The sequence below is a fragment of the Lepisosteus oculatus genome, chromosome 3, assembly GCF_040954835.1.
Source record: "Lepisosteus oculatus isolate fLepOcu1 chromosome 3, fLepOcu1.hap2, whole genome shotgun sequence".
Classification (NCBI taxonomy): Eukaryota; Metazoa; Chordata; class Actinopteri; order Semionotiformes; family Lepisosteidae; genus Lepisosteus; species Lepisosteus oculatus.
The window spans coordinates 18,154,328-18,182,265 of record NC_090698.1 but is presented as its reverse complement, the minus strand read 5'-3'; the positions used below and the strand labels follow the sequence as shown (position 1 = coordinate 18,182,265).

Genomic DNA, 27,938 nt, shown 5'->3' with positions numbered 1-27,938 from the left:
ACATTTCATGAGACATACCAGATGTGAGGACATTTTAATCTGTCTAGGATATAGAAAGTCTCTTCAAATTCCATTTCAAATTTGCTCAAAAGTACTTAATGAAATTGCCAAAGGATTTTGATTTTCATGAATGTTAGCCGATGAATTCGACTAGACCAGTAGTACTACAACTTCATACTATAGTGGCTTACAACCCCCAAAGTGGAACTCGCTTCTATTGCAAATTGAAGCCAATATTAATTGCTTCTGTACTACAAAATTACTTTCATGTCAGACTACAACCGACAACCTTTAGAGAGCATTCATAAGTGATCTACATAACCACAGGTCCTGCACAAATCTGAGGAAACCTTGCAGGGTAGCAGATGTTTCTGCTAACCAGAGAGAACCAATACTAAAAGTTGCAATAAGTGAGAATGCTGGTTTCAACAACAGCAAAATTGTAAAGGTTTTGTTTTTTTATTTGAAGTGATTGCAAATTTTCTTCACGGTACAGAGCTTTTCATCCCCTCTGTACACTGCTATAAAAGTTCACAGGAACGTCACACAAACATACAAAATATTTTAACAAATCTTCAGTTTTAAATACATTTTTCTTCTACCCTGGTACTATGCCCAACCATAGCAAAAAAAGTGATTCAGTCAAATGTATACAATCTTATTTACAGAGGAACAGTTGATCAAAGTGCTTAAGAATCCTGATTTACTCTTGGGAATATTTACAGTTTTCTTGTTTTACAAGTCTCTTTACAGCACATTTCCTTATACAGCTCATTTTCAACTTGGAAGAGAGCTATATAAAGAGGTTCAGGAGGTAATGCTTATAAGAAAACCATTAAAAAATTATAAAGCTTACATCTTTAAGACATGATAGCCTAAAAAATGCATCTTAAGTATTCTCACACACTGAAGAAGTCTTTGACATGGCTGCAAAGAAACTTAACCCTGAACTCTCAAATGGAGGCTCCTGGAACAATAACTAGGCTGCATTACAGCAGACAATTCATAGCTGAGGCTAGTGTTCAATGTAGAGTGACTGTCCTCCATACAGTTTAGACATGACAATCTCATTTATGTACTGGGCAATCCAACTTCCCCACCCCTACAAACATTTGCCCTGCTTGCCAGAAAAAGCATAAGGGAATGGTTACAAGGAAATATGGTCACCCTAGATCAATGCAAATGCTTCATGCCCTGAAAGGAAATACCTTGGACATGTCCTGTATGGGAATTAAGGACAACGTATTATTGTACACTAAATAAACAAAACCTAACACGCACCCCCACCCTACCCAGAACCAACTTAATGCACTTCAGAAGGCATCTGGTTGTAGATCTGCTAGTTAGCAGCCATTGGTGTGGTTTCCAAAAAGACTAAGTGAGCTGAGGAAGAGGTTACGATAAATCATCATCCGTATTCACCACTGATATCTGCAAGGAAAAAAAAACTTGGTTATAATTAAGTTTACCATGTTTATATACAAGGACAGGAATTTAAATTAAACAAGTAGTGCATCCTAATTAGGTACTGTTGTAACAAAAGGCCCACAACTTCCAAAAAGGTCCATCTAGACCACAAGAACAAAAACAGGTCCTTGAGTCTCAACAGGGCTTGTATTAAAACTGACTGGTTTAAAATCCAAATTCAAAGGCCTCAAGTTACTTAAGATGCTAAAACCCCATTTCTATAGGCCCTCAGAAACTGAAGCCATGTTTCTCCCAACCTAGTGTCCAAACAAGTACAGGAGACTACCCAAAGATACACATTGGTCCGATTTACATTTTGAAATTGATTATATTCAGCTCTACATCCTTTGGCACTGGTTTTCAGCTTTAGTAGCTGTGCCAACAGGATTAAGAAGTGATGAAAGGCTTTCTTCAATACAGATTGAATTAAGAGGTGCAGAAGTCCTAATAGGAAATGTGAAATAAATACCTTTTACATAATGTAAGAGCTAGGTTCAATTCAATTTTCTGCAAAACTCATCATGCCATGGTAAGTGCTCCTGTTGGTAAACTGCAGATGCACTTTACTACTGTAGTCATTGTACTGACTAATCACTTACAAAATATGCCAAGGTGGATGCACAGATAAGAATAAAATAATTCAACCTTCTTAATGGTATTTATGCAACAATTGTAGCATAATTCAATCACTCAGCATTTTCTCAGTTCCAACTATAGTAATGGAGAAAAATAAGCCCATTTTCTGCAAAGAAACTCTACCCTTTATTACTAAAGGTGAAGCATTTTCCAGGTAGGACTTGCAAACTAGTGGCCAAATGCAGGAGTTTAATACATACTGCTGGGTATGTGTGTCCCACTGATGAAGCATGCCTGCTGATGTCTATGTTGAGATCTTCTTCCGTTGTTTTGAGATACACAGGGTTGTCAAAGTTCATGCTTTTCTTGTTTTTGTGCTGCCAGTTCCGCCACATGAGGTAGCCACCTACAGCTGCCATTGCCAGCAGTACTGAGAACAGGAAAAAAAAAAAAAACACTGGATGATGCTGTCGGTTTATCTGGACCCTCTTATCTGGTCAAGGTTTCCTACTGATTTTTCAGTACTTTTGGTTAAATTAGGGGAAATTACAAAGTGATAGTATGACTCCTGACTCATTTGCAGGCTATATATATATAAAATAGGAACAAGTAATAGGTTTATTCCATGCTGAAAAAAACAAGAAAGAACACAACGTTTTGGCCGTGGAGCCTTCTTCAGGTGTGAGAGAGACAGACTGTCTCTCTCACAGACAGACTGTCTCTCTCACACCTGAAGAAGGCTCCACGGCCAAAACGTTGTGTTCTTTCTTGTTTTTTTCAGCATGGAATAAACCTATTACTTGTTCCTTTGCAGCCTACGCATGCTGACGCAGCTACCCACCTGAACTATATATAAAATATATGTGGAGAAATCATTTTATTCAGCAAACATATGTAGGTCACCTTGCCAGACTAGCAATCATTGTCTAGCCATCAGCACAGGTTTGTCCAAGATCTTACTGTAGTCATACACACACACACAGAGCATTAGAAGATTTTTACACTGCCAGATGATGAGCCTACAAAATAAAGTGCAAGTTGATAAGTCTGTGGTAGGACGATACAGGTTGCCAACCGCAGCTGGGTCAAAGCCAAGAATGTAGGAAGAAATCACTCGCATCTTGTATTGAGGGAAAACTCTGCTTGAGCAGCTACAAGTGAAAGAAGGTGCAAGTGTCGCAACAGTCTTTTTCCATGTTAACGGGGGGGGGGGTGGGTTTACTCACACACTGGGAGGATAGCCCATGCTGCTGCCGATCCCTTTGCAGAAGGGTTCACCTCATGGATTGATGTACTCACATTCCCCTCTTAAAACACAGAAGAGCCGTTAAGTGCTTTTACCAACATTTTCCAGAATTCCCAGCAAGTATCTAAATAACAGGCCCTCTCATTTTCCTGAAAAAACATTTCCGCTTCAAACCATTAAATGGAAGATCTGCCATTTTTGCAGAGGGTTGGCCAAAATGGATCTTTGGCAAAAATCTATTTATGTAATGCTTAGGTTGTGAACTACAGTCAAAGTACAGGGAAAACCCCACATAAACATACAGTAATCTTAGGGTTTGTAAAAGTAAAATTTAAATGACAAGGAAGCTATACACATTTCGCCCCCACCTATAGAGTGGCCTTGTTGAAACTTTAGAGAACTTACAGGAAGCCTTGTACATGCCATTCAAGACAAAAACATGTCAAGGTTTTAAAAGAACAGCAGAATATACTTTTTGGATAAATTAAAATTTTACAGTAATGTGCAGAAAAACCTAATTTGTCTCTGTACATGCCTTCAATCCTAGGATCAATAACTGACTTGTGTAGAAGTCTTGATTTGGCACTCTGCGGAGTCTAGCATTGAGTGAATATGGAAAAAAAAAATACTTGAACAATACCTGAAGCAGCTGGATGGGCATTCACCTTTGGCAATGCAGAAGCTTTAAATAAAAATAAAATTGTTAAAAAGGTGGGAATGACTTGATGCTTAATTCAGATGCTGTAAAACTTCCAAACAACCAAAGAAATATTTGATTAAATCATATTGGTTCACAATTGAAAACTTCCAGGTTTACGCCATGATCAAGCATATTCTACTCCTGATAACTGCATAAAGAAAAACAGCACACAATTTCATTCTTTCCTTATTTGGCTAGAATGATGGCAAACTGCACTGATCATTGAAAAACTGCAACTCATTTCAATTGAAAGTTCTGTGCCTCCAACATGAGTTGGGAAAGTTGTTCCAGCAAGGAATAGGTTGCCAAATCTCAATGAATTTGAGCACAAACCTAGTCACTGCCATTTTCATGTTGACTTGACCCACAATGGTTTTAGACTATAGCTTGTTTAAACACCTCCATGAAAGGGCAATTTTACCTCCTTGGAAAAAGAGGCATCCCACCCCCCAACATTAAGCATTGAAATAAGTGAAACAGTAAAATGGATAAGTTAGTTTTCCCCAGAATTTCAAAGTATTGCTATAACTGAAAACTTTCAATGTACCACAGAAATGCATATCCCCAAAAAACCTTAAGCCATCTCATAGTATTGCCATTAAGCAATACTGAATATTAATTCAGACCCATTCCCTGAAACAGCTGTTTTCACTGCCAACTAAAACCTTTCACCATTACTCAGTGTCAACGTGCACACCGATTATCTACTGAATAGCAACCAACTTAAACCTGCCACCAGGGGTCTCCATGTCAATAGGTATTCAAATGTACCCAAAAGTGCTGCTCCATTCCCAAAAATACATCTGTATGATACCATTCAGCTTCAGCATCCCTTAACAGTTCAGGTTATTGTTTCATGTACTGGTTTGGTTGCATGTTGCTTTTTCCCCCCCCAAAGCTGGCATACTCTTGCATTAGGTTTATACTAGAGGTTCCTCCAGGTTTCCCAAAACTTTTGGGTTTTCTAGTAGCTTTTTTAAAACAGTCATATCAAAAATGGGCTCAAGGGATCTCCAAACCCAGTTGCATCACAACTACGTACAACTTGCCATCTAGAAGTGTTTGATAGTCAAAACGTGGCTGCATGAGATTCTTGAATTACTACTAAAAGTTTAAAAAATGTTTATCATCATTCAAGATAAAGAATTGGGAGAAAATTGCAATCCTCTTAATTCAAGAAGCTTTCGTAATTAAATCTTCAACTCTTATGGTATCACACTGGCAGATGGTGTAATAGATAATTTAGCTGCAAGACTAGGCTTTGTTTTTAAATAGTTCCTAAAATGCACAGTTTAGTCACCTCGATTCCATTTATTGTATGAAACCCTCACATGCTAAGGGAATATTCTAAGAAAAGCAATATTTGCTCAGCATCTTTAAGAGACTGTCCTTTGACTAATTTCCACACAAATATGCAGCTTTGGTTTGGCTGGTTACACAATTTAACAAACTATGGCACAAGGATACTTAATGTTGGAAGGAAAAAAACTGGTGGTGCCATCTCCCTGCAATATCTGAAATCAGACATCCCTATCTGTCCTTCCTACATGAAAGGAAACTTTTTGCTAATAATGCCAGTCTTAATTTATTCAAATTTATTCTTATTTAGTCAAAGTTATTCTGTTCCACAACAGAGTGTAGGGCTGCATCAGCCAGATGCAACAATTACCTTCAGGGTAAGTGTGAGATTTCTTTAGTTTGCCATCATCCTTTGTGAAGCCTGTGGACAATGTGGCTGCCGTAAAAGAAAGCAATAAAGGAAAGGTTTGGTAAGGGTGTAACCAATGTACACTGCATTTTAAAAGCTGCGCACACCAAGAAACCAAAAGGGCTCAAAGCATTTGACATTTTGAAGTTAACTGCAATATTAGCAACATGATTATCTGGCATAATATGGAGGGAAAATGGCATGCAATGAATGTTGCATGATGCCTTCATTGCACCAGTCCATGAAACTGGACTACTCACACCACCCATCTGAACATGGCTAAATACAAATTTCTCTGTAGACATTTTGCTAATGGGGATGCTTATTTGAGAAATATTTTGGTTGAGTGTCAAGACAATGTTCAGGTTATCACCATTTTCTACACTGGGAATCCGGCAATGGGCATTGTAAAGCCAATTCTTTGTACACCACCAATATTACAAGCTGAAAAGAACCTCATACAGATCACAATTAACTGGAACCGCACACCAATGCCAAATATGGAAAAAAATTGGCATGTGTTAGTGGGGTAAAGAAAGCCTTCATATGGAAACTCATAGGTACACAACTCAAATGTAGTTAAAAGGGGCTAATAAGTTTTATATTGGGCAGAGCAGTGGTACTGTGGCTGGAAGGCTGCCAGTTCAAATCCCACGGCTGGCAGAGGAATCTTACTCTATTGGGCCCCTGAGTAAGGCCCTTAACTCCAAATGCTCCAGGGGGGGCTCCACTGTACAATGGCTGATCCTGTGTTCTGATCCCAAGCTTCTTTCCTGTCTGTCTGTATCCGTCTTTGTGAAAAGACAGATTCGTAATGCAAGAAATTGTATATGGCTAATAAAGTGATCTTATCTTCTTTATCTTGTATTACTTGCACAACAGCATTGCCTTGCCCTTTGTTTATCACTACTGGAAAAGCCCTCTAATACACAAGCTCAATAGAGGTGGGAGTCAGCTTCAATCACTAACGGCTAATCCAAATCTATATTGATCAGGCTCATTAAAGCTTAACTATACCACTTAATATTTAAAATTGTTTTGATTAAACCATTAGATGGGAATTTTGGCTACATCTATTCAAACAACCCATCAAAATTCCTCAACTCCAGTGTTGGTAAACAGATCACAATGTACAACTCTCAAATTCCAAAACTTCCTTGCTCTCAGCTTCAGATGGCTACCTAGAAATTTGGCATTTGCTCTAAGGGGAAAAAAAAAAATGTAAAATTGTCATTAGTTAATAAGCTCACAATTTTTACAGAAGGCAAGCTCTAAACCATAACCTTTCTGAATGTAGTTTTCCCATCACTTGCTTTTATTGCCAATTCATGTCTGTGAAAAGGGCTGAATATGCATTCTATTTAAGTCACATTAGAAATAGCTTGAAGGAAAAGGAATCAAGTTGTCTCAAGGGAGTCTGAAACCTCAACATGGAAGATTAAGCTGCCAGACTACCCTTAATCAAACAATGTCCAATTCCTTTACTGGCAAGTGGTTAACACATTCAAAGGTACTGTTACTATGGTCATCACCATGGAGGTAATGAAATCTGAGTTACTTGTTGGCAGCCTACCACCTTTAAGTATCATTGGCATTTAAAGAAAATGCCGAATCGGTAATCTCCAGTGTTCACAAAATCATAGAAAGGGCCCTTTTGGCCTAAGCACTATGCCCGATGTAAGGTTTATGCCAAATGATCTATGCATTGTGGGGTGGTTCCATCACCATTAATCCAAATCTCCCGTTAAAGCACACAAAACAAGTCCTGTTATTTTCTAGAATATTACAAGAGCAAAAATAGGCATTTACATAGGTAGTGCCCCACATTAGCGTGACTTGGTTCAGGTTTCAGCCCTTAAGAAAAGGCATTTTAAATGATTAAACAGTCACAGTCCATTTAGTTCAGCAAGAAATGTAATTCAATAACTAGTTAAGAACACCTTTGTCCCTCTGCAGGATTAAAATTACTTTAAATCCATTTTAACTGGAGGGGATTTAGAATCATGTTTAAGTTTCCAAAAAGGATAGTACCAAGCAAGTAATTTGAATCATGTAGCAAAAGCTATGCTTTTATACTATTAAAAATGTTGAGAAAGTTAACAGATTGACTGGCAGGTGCTCCTACAAAACAAAGCATAGGCATATTCCTTCTTGATGGGTTTGCTTCCAAACCTGCTTTACACCAAAGTATAAACTGCATGAAAACCATTGCTTACCAATCAAATGGGAAGCATGCCCAAAATGGCTTTATTTAATCAAACTGAACATGAATACCTCTGGCATTATGCCCAGAACAACTTAAAAGGTGAAACATTCCAGATTCCTTGAGATCTGAAAAGCTTAATCCTTTACAGTTCATCAGTATTTGCACTCATCTACTTGCCTTGTTTACAACTTTGATTGTCTGAATCCAGATCCATACCAGCTGGGCAGACACAAGTGTACTTTGGAGAGTGCATGTTTATCTGAGGAGCAGGTAGACAGAGATATGCACAGCCACCATTAGGCACTTTGATATTGCACCAGTTTGTACCTGCAGAAATTGGGGGGGAAAAAAGTTAATTAAAAAAAATCAGTAACTGGTTAAAGCACAGTTAACTAGATCTTTAATTTGATTGGTAGCTATTGCATAGACTGAGGAATGTTGACCATGTTTAAGTTGAGAGTACAAAACATTTCTCTGAACAAAAGTTCAGAGACCAGCATTGAGAAAACCTGCCCTGTACCTTACTATCAAAATGTTATACTTTGGAGTTTGCAAACAGTTACCCAGGAGAAGCAGACAGAATGCAGTCATTTAGCCTTGTGAACCTTTAAACCTGATGAACTACAGTAGGTCAGTTGCCCAATTGTGGAACTGACTCTCAGAAGGTTATCTTAGCAATGTTGAAACTATTCTACCTGCAGGACACTTCAAATAAAACCCTGATTCACAAGTTTGAATACTGTAGGGATCACCATAAAACCACCTTAAAATGAGAAACATTCAAATCATAAGTTGCTCAATCACTGCAACATCTAGTGGAGCAAAGGTGAAACTAAGGCTAGAATTGAAGGCAAGAAGAGTATATAGCACATTAAGAGAACTAACCAGACAGCTGTATTAGTTCATGATAAACAATGATGTCCTGAGGCTCATTGAGATTGCTCGCAAAGGTGATCACATCTGATCCTGTGAACTTATTTGCTCCATAGATCGCCTCCTTCTCTCCATCTGTCCAGAATACACGATCCTACAAGAAATTATACAAAATACAATGTTAACCTTCAAAACTGCAGCCATGAAGTTCTCCATTCTTGGAAAGTCCATCTCAAAACATTTAAGTCATTTGTACTCAAGTAGCACAAAACACCTACATTAAGATTCTGCAAATAGTTTTAATATAAATACAAGTTTGTAGAAGCAATGTCCTTTACCTCAAACACTGCAAGAGCAAAAGGATGGGCAAGGTATTCCTGGGACTCCAATATTTTTCTGCGGTTTTCACCATTCAGGTCCACACTGGAAAGCATATGAAGTTTGGAGTCCACCCAGTACAGTCTGTTTTTTACCAAGTCTAGAAAAGATTTAAGATGTATAGCACAGCTTAGATGAAAAGCAATTCTATCACTACTCAATTAAGAGGAAGTCTCAGAAATAAAAGATGTGAAACCTGCAGACCTCTTGTATAATAGAGTATCCAACAATATCCAACAGGAGAGTATAAAGATAGGGCAGTACTCTGGCTCTGTGGCTAAGGATCTGCACCTGTGGCTGGAAAGTTGCCGGATCATATCCCACAGCCAGCAGAGGAATCCTACTCCATTGGGCCCAAGCAAGGCCCTTATCCCCAACTGCTCCAGGGGCACCACATTAATGGCTGACCCTGTGCTCTGACCCCAAGCTTCTCTTCCTTGTCTGTATGTTTCATGGAGAGACAGTTGGGGTATGCAAAAAGCCAAATTCATAATACAAGAAATTGTATATGGCCAATAAAGTGATCTTATTTTACTCATCTTCAGTGAAAGTTCCCAACTTAACTATTAAGGTATGAGAAACGGGGGTATAGGAGTGACCTACCAAGAGTTATTCCATTGGGCCACTGAATGTCAGTCTGTACAAGGAGCTGTCTATCAACCCCATTCATCCCAGCTTTCTCAATTTTTGCTGGTTCACCCCAATCTGACCAGTACACAAACCTAGAAAGGAAAAGAACATGCCAGCACTAAGTTTGCGCAGCTCATTAACTGGTGGAAGACAGCTGCAACACCCTGCCCAGCAGACATCACTAAAGAAACAGACTTAACACTACAGAGGACAAGGCCACCTGAACTGAACATCTGTTGTGGTAAGATTTCATAAGTTGCACTGCATTTAATTTGTGAATGGACTGAACCACTAATTTTATAAAGAAAATTACCCAGACGACGGATCAATAGCTATAGAGGCTGGCTCTTTCAGGCTGCTGTCAAAGAGGACTTTCTTCTTGGTGCCATCAAAGTTGGCCACAGTGATGGTTTTTGCTCCCAGATCAGTCCAATACAGGTTTTTATATATCCAGTCCACTGCAATTCCAACTGGGGTTTGCACATTTTCAATAATCTTCACACGACCAGTGGCTTCATCTCGTCTGTCTAACAAAGCACTGAAATGACAAGTCATGAGCAAGTGTATAACTTGGAAAACAAAACGGTTTTAACAGACAAGGATAAAATGTTAGCTCTCCCAAAAGTGGTCACTTTAGGTTTGTACCATTGGTACTTTGACAAAATTCACAGTGAAGACCGAGGCAATCCTTCAGATCAGTATCGTGTTCGTCCACAAATCTCAACTCAGATCTGGGGGGGGGGGGGGGGGGTTTCAACCACCATTAAATTGGATTTGGTCTTCAATTTGGCATGAACTTTTTTCTAGGGTCAAACTGAAAAGCGTTAATTCCGGAAACTGAAAAAGTCCAATTTTAGCAGCAACATTAAAGTTATTGAAACTTCTGAAGAAAACCCGCATTTCTGGTTAAGACTGCTTCAAAAACTATGCTGGACCCCACCTTCCAGGCTTTTCTGATCAATCCAGCATATTTACTCATGGCTTTTAAAATAAGGGAGAATGTTGAGCACAGATTTAAAAACAGAACTGGAGCTATAATCAGACTTTGGTTAGAAGTGAATAAGCGGAACAAGGACTGAAACAAGGTTAAGCCAAAAAAGGGAATTGTTAGCATAATTACCTAAAGATGGCTTTTTGTCCAAGATCTGCCCAAAATATTCTCTGCTGGGAAAAGTCTGCATCCAGCGCTACAGTGTTCCTTAATTGCTCTACGATCTGGGTGTACTCCCTCCTCTCCAAACCTATCTTCCTAATGTCACGTCGGTTGGTAAAGATGAGGCACGGCTCCTTGCCTGCAAAGATGTTTTTGCAGTTAGTTAACATTAAACATTTAAATGTTTATGCTTACTGTTTAACTGATCTAAATTAAGGACATGCTGGAAGAACTACTAATGTGATGTTTATTAATATTCATACTTTTACAGCACTTCAATAACTGAATTCAGGTTACCAAGAGGGTTTTAGTTTTTAAATTAAAATTTTAGTATATCAAAATCAATTGATACTAGGCCACAGTATTACAATTACTACTGCTTGGATACATTTCCCCTATACTGTATGGCCAAATTACATGCAGGGTAGAAAGAAAACTGGTCCAGAAGGTCCACTTCCATTTAATTCTAGCAATCCCAGGTTTTATGCTATACGTCACTCCAACCTGGATTTGTATTCAAGTGATTGTACTATTTGTAAGTTACTATGTTCTTCACAATGGTAGTACTTGCCTACTGCTTTGCATACTCCTGTAGGTGGATCCATCTGGTAACCAGCATGACATTCACACTTGTATCCTCCTTTTAAGTTGATGCATATCTGACTGCAGATGCCAGGATTCTGGCATTCATCAATATCTGGGAAGATGCATATCAGAAACATTTGATGAAAGAAAAATGCGCTCATTCACCCCCTCCCCCAGTCCTCTCCAAACAGGTCACTCCAAGTTTCAAAAGCTTTGCTTATCAAATTTAAGGGGCAATTCTCAGTTCTTTAGCTGGATAAGTTTACTGTCATTTACCATGAACATTTGGAGAGTATGCCTTTATAAAGCAAGACATTTATGGAGCAATTTGAGCCAAGTCCCTTGTTCAAGGATACAACACCAACTTCCCACCCAGTATTATAAATCACAAATCCCCAACAAACCTGGCATTCCGATACCTCACTACTTCCAAAACAAGGAATGGGGAATTCTTTAAATTTTCAGTTTACACACTACACAACAAATGGTACCAAAGCAAGATGTTTAAAATTATTAACTTGGCTTCTCTGCACATTTTACTCCAACAGACCTGTGCAACTGCTAATCAATCCTGGATTAACCAGAGATACTACTAGAAGAGTTGTTGCTTTTAAGCTAATTGTTTAAAATAAAATTCAACATGTAAGAGAATGTTCAAATTTAAAGATACATGCTGTATGAAAATTTCAAACCTTCATATAATGCCAGGTCCTCATTACTGCACTCCTCAAACTTAACATTAAAGCATAACTGGTAAATGACATTTACTTAAAAAAAAATACCCTTCCAAGACGTCCTTCATGTTACATTTGCATGTTTTAGACCATTAGGCACAGAGAAATTGATAATTAGTAGTAAATGAAAAACTTGCCTCCACAGGTTTTACGGTCAATAAGTTGCAGCCCAGGAGTACAGTCACATTCATAACCAATAACTAGGTCTCTGCAGATGTGGGAGCAGCCACCATTGTTTAATAAGCATTCATTCAAATCTGAAAGAACCCAGAAGACAGGAATTTGAATGCCCATCTGACTTCCCCAGAAAGTTTCCCTAAATTTTAAAGTTGTACTGCAAAAGCAGCTCTTTTGAATTAAATTAGCCAAATGTCAAAGCATTGACAGTTTCCCATTGAAGAAAAGCACACAGAATTACATAGTTACAACTTCATAAACCAATAGGCTAAGTTATTTTACACCATGATCAGGTTTCTCAAATGAATAGTGTTCTTGCAATAATACTGTTCTTAAGTTAAATTCAAGCAACATGAGGTACTCAATGCTTGGCATTTAAGACAAGTTAAAGTTGTCCGCTTTCAGTTTGTGGATTGCACATCATGATTTCAATTAACACAAGAAAAGGAGAATAATGCCTCACTCGAGCAATAGATTCTGGCTGACACCAGTTTCATTTAAAAGTAGATATCACTTTCAGATCAGACCAGTCCAAAGAAACTAGTTGAAAAACTGATCATGTTCATCTATACCATCTGTGCAATGGTTTTTAAACTGCACTGGCAACAGCATTTGAAATTTCAGGACAAAAAATTCTGTCCTTCAGATGAGACAAAACAAAGGTCCTGACTCTCTGTTGTCATTTAAAATCCCAGGGCGTTTCTCAAAAAGAGTAGGGGTGTAACCCCGGCGTCCTGGCCAGATTTCCCATTGGCCCTTACCAATCATGCCCTCCTAATAATCCCCCTCTATGAATTGGCTACATTACTCTGCTCTCTATGCGCACTATGGCTGCCATCGCATCATCCAGGTGGATGCTGCACATTAGTGGTGGTGGCAGGGAGTCCCCATTACCTGTAAAGCACTTTGAGTGTCCAGAAAAAGCACTATATAAGTGTAAACAATAATTAATTAAAATAGGTGACAATTTTCTCCCATTTCTTTGGTTCAGAGAGCATTAGAAGTGGAAGTAGATTCAGCAGTATTTTTATTAAATCCTGTATAGACCTGACAGAAGACTACTGATGATGCCATAGAGAGCATCATTCATACCAACAGGTATGTTCATGCATGTGTAGAGGGAATTCTTTGATCTGCATTAGTTCTCTGCAATCGTCATCTACTTTTACATTAAGTTCTGTACCTTAGATCTGATTATCCATTACTCAAATGAACAGCTTAACAGGATCCCGGATCAAGACATTAAATTGGAGGTAAGAATAATAGCTAAAGGAACTCCAATTACACAGTTTTGATGAATAGCAATTGGAATTGTCCTTGGTAAGCAATGGTTAAATGTTTCACTGCAATGGAATTTCATTTTGCAACGTATTCAGTTTGTAAGAGCTCATGCACTGAATTTATATTACACCTTATTATGCATTCCTGCCTTTGCACAGAGAAAATGTGGTCTAAGAACCATAATAAAGAGCCCATAAAAATCTCCTGTTTACGTACTGCATTCTTTCAAAGGTTCATCACTCCAGTCTGGGCAGTCCCTGTTCTTGTTACAGACTTTGTTCATTTCAATACATTCTCCACTCCTGCACTTAAATTTATCAGGACCGGTACACTGGGTCACTAGGGAAGAGAAATGTAAAAAGTCAACTAAATATACTGTGCTTCATAAAAATAGTATAGAGTTATGCAAATGAACAATATGAAATATATTCATGGTAATGGTCAGGATTTACACTTGCGGATATTAAAGAATTTGTACTCTACATCTATAGATACAAGGTCAAGCAGGGGCACAGATCTTAGTGTGATGTTCATAAAACAAGCTTAACTACACTGCAGAAAAAAATAAAAATTTCTGCCGAGATGAATGTGCTCATTAGAAGTCATAATGCACACCAACGCCCAACAAGCATTCATTTTAAAACATCCAATTGTCCAACGGACACTTCCATTTTTAGAAGTTGTACACTTCCATCACCACACGTTGCTATTAAGACTGCAGGTGACTCGCATCACGGCAGATAAACATTAAGCAAAACATGGCAGGTCAACCTGCTCCATGTTCAGTTTCAAGTTTTCATTTGACAAAATCATTCTGCTGGCTTCACTTTAAATGTTTCACAAGAAGTATTTACTCACTGTTTTTACAGTTGACTTCATCACTGCCATCACCACAGTCCCGAATGCCATTACACTGCCGGCTCCCATGGATGCAGTTTCCATCATCACACTTGAACTGGTCTGGGCGGCAGGTTCGAACAGCTAAAAACAGATGTACCGGTGCATTAACCTTACATGTTACGTTTCCAAAGCATGATCAGAATTTAAGTCATGAACTCAATGGTATCTGTTACATATAACCAGTATAGCCCCATGCAGCCCTGAGTACCAGAATATACCCTGTATACACCTGAAAAAGTGGGGAGGTGGCTTTACAGAGCCTTTTCCTCAGTTAGCACTTTAAACAGCACTGCAAGAATTTTAGTTAGCAATGACTGTTGGTAGTAATTGAAACGGCGGATCTACTCACGACAGTTGGCCTCATCGCTCCCATCCTTGCAGTCAGGGTCGCCATCGCAGCGCCACTTGCGGTGAATGCACTCCCCCGAGCCACACTGCACCTCGCTGCTGGGGCACTTGGCCGGAGGGGTGGGCTGGCGGCCACAGCGCTCCGGAGACTCGTCCGACTGGTCCTGACAGTCCACGTCCTCGTCACACACCCAGCTGGTGGGGATGCAGGAGGCGTTGCCGCACTGGAACTCGCTGGGGCCACAGGAGGAGGGCGCGCAGCCCACCTCGTCACTGTTGTCCCCGCAGTCGTCTTCCCCATTGCAGACGAAGTTGCGAGAGATGCAGCGACCGCTGGCGCACGTGAACTCCAGAGGGGCACAAGTAACGTTGCCTGCAGAAAGGAAAAAGGCTTCCGGTTGACACGGCCATAGCTGGAGGTTTGACAGTCCCTCAGCAGATCATTTGCATGCTGAACATATCGGAGATCTGCTGGTTATGTCTTAGGAGGCTATTAAATTAATTCAGGGTGACAGCCTGCAGCTGCTTTCCCAGCATGTAGGTCCACTGTAGCATACATTAGGAATGAATAAGCTTTCAAACATTAAATCCTAACCATACAGCTTCTGAATAACTCCTTTATTTACATTTGAATTATGTTGATAATCACATTAGGAAAACCAGCATTCAAGAGATTTTAAGCAAAGGGAATGACAAGATATCTGGGAGAAATCTAAAAAGGGAAGCATGAGAAGGGCAGAGCAATGGTTTGGACATGTACAGCATGCTTCATCTTCACTTTTTAATGGAAACTCCAAGAGGAGCAAACAGAAACAACAGCCAAAGTGAATGTGAAAAGGCAGCAGTCTCCTTCCCCTAAGGAAACGTGCCTCTCCACATTGACCTTTATAAATACACACAGTACCTCCTGCTACAACTGTCTAAATATAGGCACTCGTACATGAACCTTTACACAGCCTTGAATTCTTTTACTCATTTAGTGGCCCACCATTTGGCATAGCCACAAAACGCAGATATTCAACACCAAGACCACTGACCACAGTTAATTTCATCATCCCCATTGTCACAGTCTTTTTCTCCATCGCACTTCCAAGTCACCGGGATGCACTGTGTTGATCCAGCGCCACAGCTAAATTCATTGACTCGGCAAGTCCGCATATCTACAAAAATAAGCAAGATATTTTCCCCATTATAACACATATGAACTTGCGACAATAATTCTTAAAACTGGGATTTTTAACCCACTAGTTAGAATGCAAGTTAGAAACCATGTTGTCCAGTTCAAAGAATCTCCTAATCCCCCTCCCAATTTATGACATTTAAGAGTTAGACTTCATGCAATTCCAGTGGCATCCTATTAAATCAGAACACTTCCAGGGTACCAAGATGCCAATCCACGTTCAGTACAAAGCAAGTATAAAATCAGAATAGTATCTATACAGGCAAGAGAGGGAGGGAAAAGCAAGACAATGCAAACTTTTCTGGTTTGACAAGGAAGAACTTCGTATGTTCCATAAGATGGCATTTTATAGAAAAACCCCCAATAGAATACAGGTTATTTACAAATACAGTATTTTTGCTTAACAAGTCCTTGCAAGTTTCTCTTAAACAAATACTATAGCTTTTATAATATTTGAGGTGAAAAACTTACGACAGATGTCTAAGCTCTCATCAGATCCATCTTCGCAGTCTGGCTCCCCATCACACTGCCACCTTTTGGGGACACATTGGCCATTTTTGCACACAAAATCCACCTCTGCACAGGTCTTCCTCACTACAAGAAGGGACACAATGGATTAGGGCTTTCATTTTTTAGAACAGGGATTCGCACAGCATTTTCAGAGACAAACCTGTTGCAGGCCATCATGGGCACGTCTACAACTCCAATTTTAGAATGCTGGCACTCTGCCCTTTCACTGTGTTCATACATGCAGAGCTGCCACAGAATATCTGCAATATTCCACTGCTTCTGTGACAGGTGCTCATATGTGGTCAATGCAGCACTAGCAGTAAAACCCACAATAGATCGCTAGTTTAAGCATTACTACAAAACTGATTCTAGAGAACACAGTTCAATGAAAAGCCAGCCATATTTTAGAAGTACGTAAGGGTATCAAAAAAACTACAAAAATACAAGATAACGCATGCTCCAATATTAACCCTTTGATGCAAACATGAGCACAGGAAGCAGAGCTGTCCAATTGGAACTCAAAGCTCTCAACAGCAGCAGAGCTGCTGTGATCTCACATCGTACTGACAGGCCTATATTAATGATGCCTGCACCAGGAGATTGCTGTACACAGCCAGTGAAGCACTGATACTGCCTGTCATATCACATCACCTGAGCTGCACATTTCATTCCTCCTGACCTCTTTAAAATTCTCCAAGAGGCATGGAAACATCTAATTTTAAGGGAAGCCCTTCACCCACACACATACCAAATAGTACTACATTCCAGCCTTGTACTTTATAAGGACAGTCTGTAGCTTTAAGGTTTTTACCATTTAAAAAAAAAAATAGAATTGCCAGTGCTAAACCCATTTAAATAAGTATAGCATATTGTTTTCTGAAGAACAAACAGCCATTAAAGAATCCAAATATTTCTTTTTTCAAGTCCCCTCATCATGAAGCGTTATTTCCTCTGTGCCTGAATAACCAAAGCTGTTCAATCTTATTGAAGGACTTCAAAGAGATCACATTAAGCTATCCTGTTGCCAGCATTCAATACAGTTCAGTTTTCCCATGCTTGGCTAACTGTAGTGACTATACCTTTCCCCTGCTCGTCTGCCTGGCCCAGTTCTGTGCATTAGGCTTTAACTGCTATAAAATGTCTTTTCTCCTCTAACCATTCTGCACTTTTCACAGACTCATCCTATGACCCAGATAGCATAAAAATATGGGAAAAACCTGTCCCAGAAGAGCCCTGAGAGAGCTTTCATTACTTCTCCACTATCAGCATAGAGATACCACCTGACTATTCCAAGTATAGAATCTTCCACATGGCAATCAAAATTCCAGGTTATTTGCAAAGACAATCGGTTCTTAACACTGGTCTTTATTACACTAGCTCAGCTTTATTACCTGCATTTATTAATCCTATCATGAAGTTATAAGAAGCTAGTCAGGTTATGAATTGGCTCTTCATATTGACATTCACTATAACAGTAGTTCTTTGGGCACAGTTCAGCCCATAATATGGTAAATTGTTTTGTTTCCCCCCCAAAACAGGCTATTCAGGACCGTATACAATGTTCCAAGAACGTATGCATAACTCTAAAGGCTCTTAACTTCTGGAGCCTGCCCCCACTCCAATCTTGCATGAGGTTTAGCGATTAATCCAACATGATTTCCCCCCACCCCCAATCACTGGACCATCAGGTGACAAGTCAATACACAGCCTTCCAGAAGACTGTCCTCCTTATACAGATGAGAACTGGTTCCTCAAGTTACTGCTAAAAGGCCACAGTTCTTAAGTAGCTTTTTCACACCCACCTTTTTTTTTTTTTTTTAAACTCACCGGGAGCTCATACTGAACCCTATACCAGAAGATCAGAAACAACTCAGTCTTCAGATAACCGAACACTCAAATCCATTTTGTGCGATTTTCAGAAAACGTACACCAAGTATGGGGATCCTTCCCTCAGACTGGGATTGCCAGTTGCATGCAAATAAGCAGTAATCACATTACCGTCTTGGAAAAAGCAAAGGGAAGGATAAACCATCAGCCCCAGGCAGCATGCATGGGGAAATGTATGCTTTGAGTCAACAGCTGTTGTTTCCAAGTGTGCGTGGTATTTAACATTTGCTTGGTGTATTTGTGCTACTCTGCTTATACAAAGCCTTAAAAGACATTCCCACTTCAAGAAACAAGAACAATGGGGGGGGGGGGGGGGGGGGGGAAATGTACTTATTAAACCACAGGTCCTAAGCCAGATACTGGGACCTCCAGGAATTATCTCCTCTCTAGTGCTGCAGATGTACAAATAAAATGTGTTAATCAAGCTCTGACCTTTTATACATCAGTGAATCTATTGACGTGTACTTAATCTGCTGCACAACTGTACATCCTAACTAAATTAGGCTGCTTAATTCAATCCTCAGGTTATAACAAAATCCAGAAGACAGGTCCTCCACAAATTGAGTTTGAGACCCTTCTCTACAAGGGAAAGTAAGGAGAGCACAAGTACAGCTACCTTAAACCAGGTACTTATTCACATTAAAATTGTATTACTAATTCAGTTTGTCCCAAAACAAAGTGGGGGATACATTTGTCATGCTGTACTATGATTTCAAATATTAGAAATGACAGACTGATGAAGGACACAGGACGTTTACCTACGTAAAGGCTTGGAGCAATAGAACTGCTCAAAAATTGTTTAATAAATTTAAGTTGCATAATATATTTACACGATTATGAAAGTTGAGTATGACTAGATTTGGTGGGACATGAGAATTGCACCATTAAATCAAGCCTTTCATTACAGCTTCCTAGCCCCAAGCAACTAGGCCTTCAACTGGAGACACCCCTAGATGTTTCTCCTGTGCATCTACAACAGAATCTGTTGAACTCCATAGTACATATGAGTGTTACAGTATGTTATGCAGTACCACTAGATGGATTTCCCCATCAGTTCACGCCTCCCAAATATACTTGGAGATCATTCAAAGCATAAGCCTGGTTAACACAAGCTCTCACCACAGGTATTCTCATCACTTGCATCAGCACAGTCTTCATCTCCATCACATTTCCATACAGATGGGATACAGCGTCCATTTCCACATTGGAACTGTGAGGCCTCACATTCTGTTCTTGATCCTAAGAAAAAAAAAAGAAAGGCTTTTAGGCAGTGTTTAGTCTTTAAAGCATTTTCACTTAAAACCTGGACCATATAGGAAAACCTGGTTGAAAAGGATTTTACTACCACCTGCAACAATCTCAGACAGCCTCATCTTGCTTCAGTATCTCACGGTACTTTACAAAATCTGGCAGCATTTGATCATGGGTCATCCATTTCTAACACCCTAGAACATTCCAAGTGAAGAGATTAATCTCTTCTATCTCTGGATATCCACTATAAGAGCCAGAAATATTAATCCCAAAATGCCACACAGCATCATTACATACCAGCAGCCTCACTACAAAGATGAGGTAGGGAAGTTAAAAATAGTTCACCAAACCCAAATAAAAGAGGAAACTTTAGGTAGGCCACAGGGTACAAGCATCTTGGAATGAGGCATTAGATCTTTAACTACCAAGCAATTAAATCAAAATCCTGACAACTGGCAGGACCACCTACAGCATATACTAAATTTGTTTGGAAATTCAGGTCCAGTGGAGAAAAGAGCTACCTAAATATCAACATTGCACAAAGACAGAAGCACTACTACTTTCAACAAGTGCACTGGCCTTACCTCCTAATCAATACAACAAATTACAAAATGGACCTTAAAAAGCAACCAGGGGAAAGCAATAGTTAATGGCAAATTGGCATCAATATAATTAGCTAGCTTTCACATTGGACAGAGTAACCTGGAAAACTGAATGTGGTGTTGAGAATTGATTTGGAAGTTACATATTTACAAGGAAACCATCTGTCAGGAGGCAGATTGTTAATGCATTTAAAATGCACACAGCAACTAGGAAACTTGAAGATCCTATTCCTATGGCACAGCACAGGCATGAACAGGTTAAAACTTAAAAGGAATCCAGTCCTTTACAGTTTTACACCTACCAACCTAGAGCAAGGGAGGTTATATTTACTACAACCAAAATCTAAGCATACAAGTACAGCTCAGATTAATTATCACAAAGTACAATGAAGGAAACAATTAGGTTTTGTTCAGTCAAAACAGGGTCAGACTGAAACCTCACATGACAACCAGCAGGCAAAAGAGCCCAGCATACAAAGTCAAACAATGCCCATTTTTCCTACTGAAACAAATTGGATACAAAGGGGACATTGGAATCACATTTAAAGAAAACATATTCCTAACAATTGTATCATGAATGTTTGATACAGCAGGTAAAGTAGCTGAACATTAAATTAAAACACACTAAAAAGCTACCATTAAAACAGTTCAATTTAAAACCTCAGTACTGACATCTCTTATAAGACCTCTAGAACATAGCATCTTATTGAAGCATTAGGAAGTTATTAATCAATAAATTCTGCATATTCCTTTCTCAAGAAAGGGCATACAGTAAGTGACTCTTACAGTAGGAGTCAGTTATAGTCAGTGAAGCCAAGGGACCCCCCCAACTCCAGATCTGTAAGGTTAAAATCCAGTATTTCTGCCAACAAACTATACAATAGTGTTCTACTTGGCTCAGATGCTACCCTAGACCTCACACTGTAGCAGAGGGAAGTGGTGGGAGCTGGAGGACATACTGTACTGTAGCACAGAGAAAGCAGAAAATAGGTACTGTACAACAGCCAACTTGCACATCCAAAAATAGGATTCCCACTATCCATTGCGATTTGGAGGAGTAGTTATATGGATTAGCATGCAAATAATGACAATTAAAACCCTTTGTGCAATACATTTAACCTCATTATGAACCTGCACCAAAACTCCCCCATACATGCTACTAAACTAGGAATTAAGCCATTTAGCTAGTATTTTCCATGGAAAGCCATGCCACACAGACCTTTCACAGAGACATGCAAAATGAGGCTGTCAATCACAGACTAAAATGCTTTCAATAGAGGTACTGATGACGTATCAAGAAACATCTTGCACTCATTAAAGTGATCACTTGTGCAGTTTTTAATTTTACCAAGTCATTTTTAGTGTACAAAGTGTTCCAACACTACCCTAATGCTGGCATTAGTACCACAAGTCAAGCTGTACAGTTTAAGAGTAATTACAAATTCAGATAAATGGATACTTCATATTGACCTTCCCCACCCTTACATTTAACGTTCACACCATATTAAACTCGTGTTCTTTACATTCTAAGGTCATTTCCCTGCTGTCCCTTGGTCCCACATTGTCAAGAGCCTAGTTAACATTATAATTGGGTCAAAGGGCCTTAGCCCAATTAATGTAATAGGAGGTAATAGAACCGCCTCCACTATTGTCCTAGTGTGAAGTTGTGAGAAGCCATTATTATTTTGATGGCTACAGACTACCCTGTAATTATGCATTTTAACACGAGACAGTTAATCTCTGGACACTTCGGAAACGTATACCACAGTAACAGCTGCCATCCAAGACTATCCAGGGAGGTGCAAAAAAGAATAAGTACGACTCCAAAGATCCAACATGAGAATTAAAACGTCTCGGGAGATTAAGTGTTTCGCATTGACAAAGCTTATTGTTGACAAGTTATCATACAGCAGTGGTTTTGACTTGCACCTAAAACACCCCACGTTTTTCCTCATTTACATTTTAACTGGGAGTATTCCAACAATAACCGCTCGAAAGGGTGTTCCCAAGGTAGAAAAGGTTAAGAATTGCGTCAACCTTTCTTCAGACAAAACATCCTACAAGTGTTACATAAACACTTCTTCTCTGGGTTCATTAGTCCTGCTTTGCGAGCTTGTCTATCTGCAGGTAACCGGTGTGAAATCCCTAGGTCGTCTGGTGGGCTGAGTCTGTGCGGCGCAGCCTCGTTGTGAAAAAGGTTTCTATCTCAGACAAGTGACCAGTTTTCTCCGGCGTGCTACGGTTCTCTACTTTCCCCGCCTACGCGGAGCATGCAAGTAGACTCGCGTCCTCTCCGGCACCATTCAATGTTCTAGCTACAGGCTCCGAAATAAATTCAGCTTTCCAATAGAGCAGAATTATCGTGGGAAAGCTTCCCAGTCAAAATTTATCAAATGCTTGCATGTAATAAGTCATGTCTTGCTGCAACTACATTAAACCCTACATGTGATAAAGTAGCTGCAATCAATGACAGCTTGGAGTATTGCAATCCACAAACAAAAGTAAAGCCGTTGAAAATGCTACCACTTCACTCTTTTATAAGCACTGTTTTGAGGCCAGGGGACAGATGCTATATTACACCGGCAAATTACTTCCTAGATATCTGCACTTTATAAAAGAACATTGTGTTAAACCTGTAGGGGCTCGGCCCAGTTTAAAACGCTGCCTTTGCTTTCTTTTCAGTCAACGGGTAATCAAGGTTTTCGCTACTTCGTTGTGATGGAATCTCATATTTAAACTAGTGCAAGAGTGTTTTATTACTAATAAACATCCTACGAGCATGTATATATACACATCATACAATCATAAATCAATTTAATATAAATGATGATTTAAGATCATCCTATTAAGGGTTTCATTAACAGTCTGTAGAAATGCACGTTCTCAGTGTATAGGCCACCTTACATACAGTACATACACACACAGTACAGATTGTATCAATCCAGGTTAAAAGCCAATTTATCTCGACCCCTAATAACCGCATCTTTTCTCCATGACACCTACACTCGTTTTAAAGAATGTTAATATTCATTTTAAATATGGGCTCTTTTATACAGCACAGGCCCGTAAAATTCAAACAATTAGCAACACCTCGCAACAGCTACATTTAAAAAGATAGCCGCCTTGTCTTGGACCATATTGAGCGCAGAAGCACAGCACGAGAGAATAAAAGAGCCGATTTCTCGAACACGCAGTAAAGCTCTTGTGAAATAATTCTCGCTATTTACACAATACAGGACCAGCTAGATTCCAGACACGACAGACTTCGCGTTACTGTACTCACCCTTAACATAACCGCACTGCTGTAGACATATTGCCAGGATTAGAAAACCCAGAATAGACGTTACCATTTCGTGGTATAGCTTTATGTGGTGTGCACTGGCCTCCTCTTTCTGCGCCGATACTGTAATACAAATAAGCCTGTGCGGGACAAACGGCAAAAACCCTTTCGTCTCTCTTGTATCACCCCCTTTTCAGCCCGCACGATTTTTAGTCTCTGCCTTTTCGCAAACTGGTAATAGCACAGCTGCAATCCATGTCCTAATTTACTGATAGCGTGAACCTGCTGCAAATAACCGCGCCAGTCGAGTCAAGGGTTTTTTTTTCTCTTCCAACATGTCATTTACACATATTTAACCCTTCCCTTGCCTAGAAATCAAGCCTGTACCTTGTTTCTGAAGCGAACTTTCGCAATCACCTTTGTATCCCGCTTATCAACACTTTTAGCTAATAGGACTAGCAGTGTTATTGAAAAAGAATATAAGGATTTACACGCCAATTTACTGTATTCGCTAAGGTAAAAATTGTATTTACACGGGAATTTCCTCTGTTCATATACCTCTGGTTTCTATTAAATTGTAACTAAAAGGTTCAATTTATTCAAATAGATATTTCTATAAATAGAAAGTGTGGAATTTTATTTGGAATAATACAGAAAATATTGAAATCCCCATATGCAGGCAGTAAAATAGTTTTAACCATCGATCAATATAGTTATTCATTCAACGATTCTGCAGAAATCTGCTTCAACTGGAAAGTTAAAATGAACAACCCTCATCCAAACTGAAGTTAAAAGTACGTGTAATTGCAATTAAATTAGTCACGAACAGAAGTTAAATCCTGGATAACCTGCATTACGGGTTTTTTTATATTATGCAACTAGTTTTTTGAGGGACATTAGAATATGTATTTATCAAAAGTCGTTACCAGATCCTTTCACCAATATCTTACAGTAATAGTAATAGATGGCCATCGAATAGGGAGTCTGGCGTGCAGTCTTCCAGAGCTGTTTGCAAAGTAAAGCAAAGATTAGTCTTGCTAGCAAAATGCGTTTACCAAAGGGTTTACTATTAACTTGTCTTCCCCTCGTCTTCCATTTACTCTGGATCGCTCCTGCAGTGCAAACAGCATAAAAGGTTCAATTGGTGTCGACACTAACTTTCCCCCTCCCTCTTGATTTCCAATAATTTTGTATTACCTGAAGGCACAATTACGTCAGCTGCACAAAAACTCAGAAAGTCTGTAAAATGGTACAGAACCGCTTAGGATCGACGTATATGTTTTAAGTATTTTCTTGATACCTTTCAAAGAGGTTTCTTTACAAGTTTATTTCTTTTTTATTTAAACATTTTATGTATTATGAGCTATTTTGCCGAGGTTATAATTCAGTATTTTTTACTATGCAAAAAAAATCCTGATCAAAAATTAAGAAAATTATTCGATGTGATAAGCTTTTTTTGTGCTAATGACCGAATCTAACGTGAAATACATGCATCTATTTTAATGTTATTCAAATGTTTAAAGAAATGCAAGCTTTCTGCATGCTGGCATTTTCCAATAAGTAAAAAAAAATGTAAATGTGGCTTAGGTACTGAATGTGTAAAGGTCCCCTGCAATATTTTAAGAGAATTCACTTCCATGTAAAAGTGTATAACCTCTGAGGGATTCTAAAAGACATTTAAAAGGGTGTGTATAATATAAATTCTGGATAGTAATTAAAGAATATTTCTGTGATAAAGTTTTTCATCTCTTAGTTTTGAGCAATACTTTAAGTGACTGTTAACTGTTATGAATGTCTTAATGAATCGCCAATAAAATAATCTTTATAAAAGATGTAATGGTATAACATCTAACACAAGCCTTTTACTTTTATATATTAAAATATCTGATGTATTTTGACAATAATAGTTGGAAGTGAATTTATAAGAAGAAGTTTCCCTTATTGTTGCTTAATTTCATGCAACAAAAAGGTTTTTGTGAAAAAAGGGAAATTTGTTTGATTTAGAAAAAAGCCCAGCAGACTGTTAAACCTTCCCATGCTTTAGTCTGAATTTCTGTTTTACCCAGTAACCCACTTGTTATGTCTGGCTTTTTAACTGTTTTTCCTGCTGCCTAAAGATCTTTATTTCCTTTTAGTTTCGTGTGTCTCACTTTGTTCAGTGTCTGTTAGTTCATTTATGTGGACTTGCTGTACAGTAGTTCTTAGCATGAGGTGAAGCTATGCAGACTGTCTCATTTCAGAGAAAAAGGGCTGTGACATTCCATGCCCTGTCCTCTCCAACAGAAAGACAGAGATGAATGACCACTTCAGTCCTGTGTCTTCCGGGGCAAACTGGGACTACATAACCGAGTTATAAATTGTGAAGTCTGTATCTACATTGTTATGATAAAACACATGAAAATATTTTAAGTAAATTTAAAATGAATTATGGAACATCTTTTTTTAAACCCTTTTTCATTCTACCTACTGTATAAACAACCACTTTAGGAGGCAGAATATCAGTGCTGGAAACCAAACTGACAAAAGGCATGGACATCATAAAATATTTTACATATGTATAAGAATGTACAGAATATAATTTTATTAGAACTGTGATCCATAATACAGTAAGAAAGTTCACATTTGTATACAAAATGCCTAGAATCTATTATAATTATTATTATAATTCTGTGACAACATTCATGATTAAAATTAATTCTATTCAATTACCTACAGTACAAGGTGCAAATACTGTTTACCATTACCAGACCAAAACTGAATACATTATCCAATTAACATTCTTGTTTTAATTTAAGTTCTATTGAAAGGGGATAGGAGGGGATTCAGAGGAATTTGCCTGATAGTGCTTTAATGCTATGAATGGAAGTAACATTCCTTGAGGCTGTTTTTGACCTAGATTTGTTGAACCCAAGGAACAAGTGTGCAAATTATGCATCCTAACTTATCCTTTCAACATGCTACCCTGGTAACTAATAAAGTGAAGTATTACCTTCAATTCTTATTTATTTAGAGTGCCCACTTTACCTTCTTATGTCCTTATTTGCTTGTGTCCAACTTTCAGCTTTGAGCTAGTCTCTACTGGGTGAGCCTGGAGAGCTAGATATTGGAAAATAACATATCAGTTCAGCTTCCACCCAGACCTCCTTTCCAGTTTGTGAATCTGCTATTGAATGTAAATGTCAATTGTCTTATTGTGAGCCAAAATCTACAGTTAAGCATGTTTTAAGGTGACAGATGTCAAATAATAGAAAAGCAGAGTTCAAGTATTATGTTTGAGATGTAATACACTTTAGTTGTCTTTGTTTTGTTTAAATAAGATTAAATATGTAAGCTGCACTCTTAACAGGATACTAACATTCTGTACTCTTTCCCCACTTTCAAGAGATATAGACCATACATGGCTATATAACCACACAAGGCACTTCTTCAAAAATCTAGTTCGTAATACAAAATAAAATACATTTTTGTCTAAAAGACAGTCCCCGAAGGGGTTTATTTCCTTGGCATATTTAGCTGTCACTCTATTGGAAAATATGAATGAAATATAGATTTGTACTGGTGTTTGAAGTCAGCAACTAAATAAATCTCTTAACTCCATTTCCAGCAAGAAAATGAAGCAAACACATCACACCTCTAATAAGCAGTTCTCTTTCTTCCCCATGGTAACTACAGTATAGCGCATTTCAATCACAAAGCTGGAGGGGAGTGTTGCATCACTCTCATTTGGATGAAATGATTACTTAGCCCTAATTTCTACATGTCAGACGGTGTGTGAATGTAGAGTATCTCCTTCTGCAGAGTGAGTTAGATATCCCGTAAATATAGAGAAGATCCCTTAGAAGACTAAGGTAAGACTGACGCTAGAAGAGCTTTGCTATGATGTTTTTCTTAATCTTCACTTTTACCTTCTGCCCTTCATTGTAACATACTTGACTTTCCTACTAATTTTACCATTATTCTGCTTTAAACCACTTTAGTCATAGAAGAATCATAGAAGCCACAGAGTATTCCAGATTCTCTACAAATGTCATTGATATAATTGTGGTCTCAATCAGAGATACCTAAAATTACCCTTGATTAGTAGATATACCCTTGATACACTATACAGTACCTCTCTTATAACATCCATTTTCTTTATCAAAATGTGTAAAATAAAGTTTCGGGTGTACAGAAAGCAACAAGTCCCATTAATCGTACTGTTTGACAAGGGGACAGACAAACCTTAATCTTTAATGTACTCGTTGTAGTCTTTACCAGTGTTTTGTA

The 27,938-nt window shown here is 38.7% G+C and overlaps 1 protein-coding gene across 2 annotated transcripts; it reads right to left on the bottom strand.

Annotated features, from left to right (window-relative positions):
- Window positions 1-436: 436 nt before the first annotated feature.
- Window positions 437-24,005, bottom strand: vldlr (very low density lipoprotein receptor). Of its 2 annotated transcripts, XM_015340243.2 has the most exons (20): window positions 23,676-24,005; window positions 19,659-19,778; window positions 16,614-16,736; window positions 16,000-16,122; window positions 14,964-15,335; window positions 14,573-14,695; window positions 13,931-14,053; window positions 12,394-12,513; window positions 11,509-11,634; window positions 10,905-11,076; window positions 10,098-10,322; window positions 9,758-9,876; window positions 9,115-9,254; window positions 8,789-8,930; window positions 8,081-8,230; window positions 5,659-5,724; window positions 3,930-3,971; window positions 3,270-3,350; window positions 2,304-2,473; window positions 437-1,431 (listed from the first exon to the last, which is right to left on the bottom strand). In XM_015340243.2, exons 1-20 carry the CDS (start codon window positions 23,740-23,742, stop codon window positions 1,396-1,398), a joined length of 2,640 nt encoding a protein of 879 aa, XP_015195729.2. In that variant the 5' UTR covers window positions 23,743-24,005; the 3' UTR covers window positions 437-1,395. The 2 variants fall into 2 exon arrangements, with proteins under 2 accessions (XP_015195729.2, XP_006627304.3); XM_006627241.3 differs by lacking the exon at window positions 5,659-5,724.
- Window positions 24,006-27,938: the final 3,933 nt, after the last annotated feature.